This window comes from Cyprinodon variegatus, unplaced genomic scaffold, assembly GCF_000732505.1.
Source record: "Cyprinodon variegatus isolate N-32 unplaced genomic scaffold, C_variegatus-1.0 Scaffold114, whole genome shotgun sequence".
NCBI lineage: Eukaryota > Metazoa > Chordata > Actinopteri > Cyprinodontiformes > Cyprinodontidae > Cyprinodon > Cyprinodon variegatus.
In genome coordinates this window covers 667374-671108 of record NW_015150567.1, presented here as the reverse complement: position 1 = coordinate 671108, position 3735 = coordinate 667374, and the positions used below count along the sequence as shown (strand labels likewise).

At 39.1% G+C, this 3735-nt stretch overlaps 1 protein-coding gene across 2 annotated transcripts in view; it reads right to left on the bottom strand.

The window, feature by feature from the left end:
* The window catches only part of cep89 (centrosomal protein 89kDa), a 111780-nt gene that overhangs the window by 93324 nt on the left and 14721 nt on the right, over positions 1–3735 (bottom strand). For both annotated transcript variants that reach the window (XM_015375173.1, XM_015375175.1), the window contains exons 9-10: positions 1744–1812; positions 357–460 (exon numbers count right to left, since the gene is read on the bottom strand). In XM_015375173.1, the coding sequence (XP_015230659.1) occupies positions 357–460; positions 1744–1812 (173 nt within the window). The remainder of the gene's footprint in view (positions 1–356; positions 461–1743; positions 1813–3735) is intronic.

The window sequence follows — 3735 nt, the reverse complement described above, 5'->3', positions numbered from 1 at the left end:
GAAAAAAGTCAGAATTCTGACTTTTTTCCCATATTAAACTGAAGGAAAATTTAAAATCAGTTAACTTTGTTTTTTTTTCTCAGTGGCCCTAATCCTCTTCCGTAACGTTGGGCCTTTCTATTGACTTGCATTGATTTCTACAGGCTATCCATGACCATAAGCCTAACCATAACAGGGGTTATAACTAATCCAAACCTAAACTAAATTCACGCCTTGGTCCTAAGCATAACCTCTGACCCCAAAAAAACTGAAATTCCCCACCTGGTACAGGCAACGGTCCCCACAACGTGCCATTATTCCTGAAAATGGGTCTCACGATGTATAAAAAACAGCACACACACACAGTCTCCTCTTACCAGTCCTTCTGGTTGACCGCATCCATCTTGTTAATGTCATCGTGGAGTTTCTCATTTTCTTTGGTAACTTCGCCTGCCTTAGCTCGCAGCTCGCTCACCTCCTCCTACAGCAAACACACAAGAAAACTTGTTTTTTGGATGAAATATTAACGACTTTTCTTTGGTCTGTAGGATACATCTGTGTTTCCTCAGTCACTGCTCTTTGAAGTAGAGATGGCGGGGGGGGGTATTCATTTCTACGTAGACTTTGCAGTATTGTATTCAATCTATTGTTATTTATTTCTGTCCAGTAAAGTTGTCTCCTTCTCTTAAATCTCTAAGTACTTTTTTTTATTATTCTTTTTTTTGTTGAGCATCAGCGATGCATTATATCATTTTAATTACAAGAGGCCCAATACTCATTTATATTTTAACCCCCCATCCCAAGAACATGTTGGGCACCAATCCAGTAGGAGCAGATAATTGAAGGTAATACAAAAATAAAAAAGAACAGTGGAAAAAAATAAAAAATACATAAAAATAAATAATTAAAATAAAATATAATGTTTTGGCGTAGTGGGTAGCACTGCTGCCTTGCAGCAAGAAGGTTCTGGGTTCGATTCCCGGCCCAGGGTCTTTCTGCGTGGAGTTTGCATGTTCTCCCTGAGCATGCATAGGTTCTCTCCGGGTACTCCGGCTTCCTCCCACAGTCCAAAAACATGACTGTTAGGTTAACTGACTTGTTGCCCTGCGATGGACTGGCGACCTGTCCAGGGTGTACCCCGCCTCTCGCCCATTGACCCGCTGGAGATGGGCACCAGCACCCCTCACGACCTCGCTCAGGACAGATAGGGTGTCAGATAATGGATGGATGGATGGATGAATATATACATATGTATGAGCGTACATAACAAAAAGAGCATATATCTCTCCTCGCCAGCATGGAGGTTGTGCACTACAGACATGGTACAGGGGTTCAATCATGATCACAAATACAAACACAGGATGACGGCAAGAGAATCATTAAGTCGGCAGAGTTTTAAGTTGAGCTAAATGCGTCAATATCGGAAGGGAAAAGTTTGTCCCTGGACCCCCATAGAGTATATTTTATTTTCTCTAATTGTATGAAGTATGTCAGGTCACTAAACCATAGCAACACCCTGGGTGGATTTTTTATTTTTTTTTGCAATGCAATAAAATTCTTCTACGTGCAATCAGTGTTGTGAAAGCAAGTATGTTTCTCTACTCTCTACTATCTATGGCATCAAATATGGCCGTAGCTAAGTTGGGCTGAAGATTTGTGTACTTTTTATACCAACTTGAGAACAACTTGATGGATCATTTAAAGTTTGAGAGGTCATGCTGATGATGATGATGCGTGGACTCAACATACTGTAACAGTTCTTACCTTAGTGGCTTGTAGTTGTGCTTGCAGGTCCTTAACGTTGTCCTCATAGGCTGAATACTTCATGTCGAGCTTAGGAGAGGGGAGGTGGAAATAGATAAGCAAAATTCTCCCCATCACTTTCATGGTATGCAAAAAAAAAGGGATTTTAAAAACTCTGCTTTCTATGATGGAGCATTAATGAGTATGATGGAGTATTAATGAGTATTAATGTATTAATTAGATTTCTTTTTGTTATTATTCCAAATGTGAATTTATGTTTGAATTAGAACAAAGGCATAAAGTTTGATCAATGAGATTAAAGCAGTTAAAGTAATACAATCAAATCATAATATTTGGTCTATGAGAATAAACTTGTCAAACCATAAGAAAAAAGTGTATTACATTATCAATGGAGAGTCATGACATTAGGAGAATGAAGAAATAGTCCATTTAAATGTTAAATGCATTCCTCCCCGTGTTAAAATACTTGGTTTAACTGTGACATCTTTTTAACTCTATCGAGGCTTTCTTCTCGTTAAACAACTTTTTCCTCACATGAAAGTCGATTAGAGCTTTATTCTAATAAACAAAACTGACTCTGTCCGGCCCTAAAGCCTTCCTCAACAAGTTTAGCATTCATAACATCTGTTTCCTAAATAAGAAAAGTTTGCTAAAACAAAAAAAGTAGCTATTGAAAGATATTTATTGATTTATTTATGGTATTATCTCTGATTTCTTAAATGTGTTTTGTGTTTGGTATGCCTTTGATATTGGAGCTCTAGATGGAAAGCAGAAAAAAGACAAAAACAGTCATTTCATTACAGCCATATTTTAAAACTTATTGCTAATAAACCAAAGTTCAACAGCAGTCGGTTTAGTACAGATTACTAGGAGGAGTAGTAAGCTTTATACTATTGGTGGGTGGGGCAGTGAAACCAGACAGGTGTGGGTGTGTCTGTTGTGTGTGGAGGGGAGAGAGCTGAGTGTTGTCTGACATTGTAAGGACTATTTTCTTCCCATGACTTTGTTCCCTTTTGGGAACAAAGCCGGATCCTTTTAGGGCAGGGTTGTCTAACTGGTTCCAGAAAGCAATACCCAGCAATAGCACACCAGAATCCATTCATCTCATCAAGTCATTATGTTCAGATTGGACTCACTTGATGAGATGACTGGAGTCTGATGCTATTGCTTGGTTGGAAAGAAAACCTGCTGCCACACGGCCCTTTCTGGAACCAGTTTGACACCCCTGTTTTAGGAAAATATTATGTTTTTAGGTAAAGGTTCAGGACTAATAGGGGTAGGAGTAAATCACACCCATCATGGCGATTTGATTCAGTATCGATTTCCTGACCCAACGATTAGATTATTTTCGATACTCAAGAATACACCACGATAAGATTCGATTCGATTAATCGGTTAATTTTTTTATTTTTATTTTTTTACACCTTACAGGCTAAACAAAGTTTCAAGTTTGAAATAAATCAATGAAAGCTGTAATATCGTTATGCATTGTTTTTTTTAGAAACAATGCATAACGATATTACAGAAGCAAATAACAGAAGTAGAAAAGTTGCATAAAAAAATACTGCACAAAATCAGTGCAATGATTGGGGACTGGGACCCTTTTTCCACCTGGATCTCTGCTCTTTTTGGCCCTCATGTCCCTCCGTCTTTGGCCTAAACTCGCCCCCACTTCCTCTCCGCCTCGGCCATATCTAGACCCACAGCGTGTAGCACAGACCACGCTTCAATATTGAGCATAATTTAAAAATGTCTGTGTCAAGCTCACTGTGACAAACTGCTGTAAGAGTATATCAAGGAAGCGAGGCAGGAGGGCAAAATAGGTTTAGCCATCGGCGTCGCCAGACCCCATTTACTGGGGCACGTGCCCCAGTATAAATGAGCTGTGCCCCAGTATAAACCTCATGAATATTTGCAACAGTGATACATTTGTTTAATGCATCCATTTAGATAATTCCAACGGGAGGAGACGTATATTTCTACACAATCAAC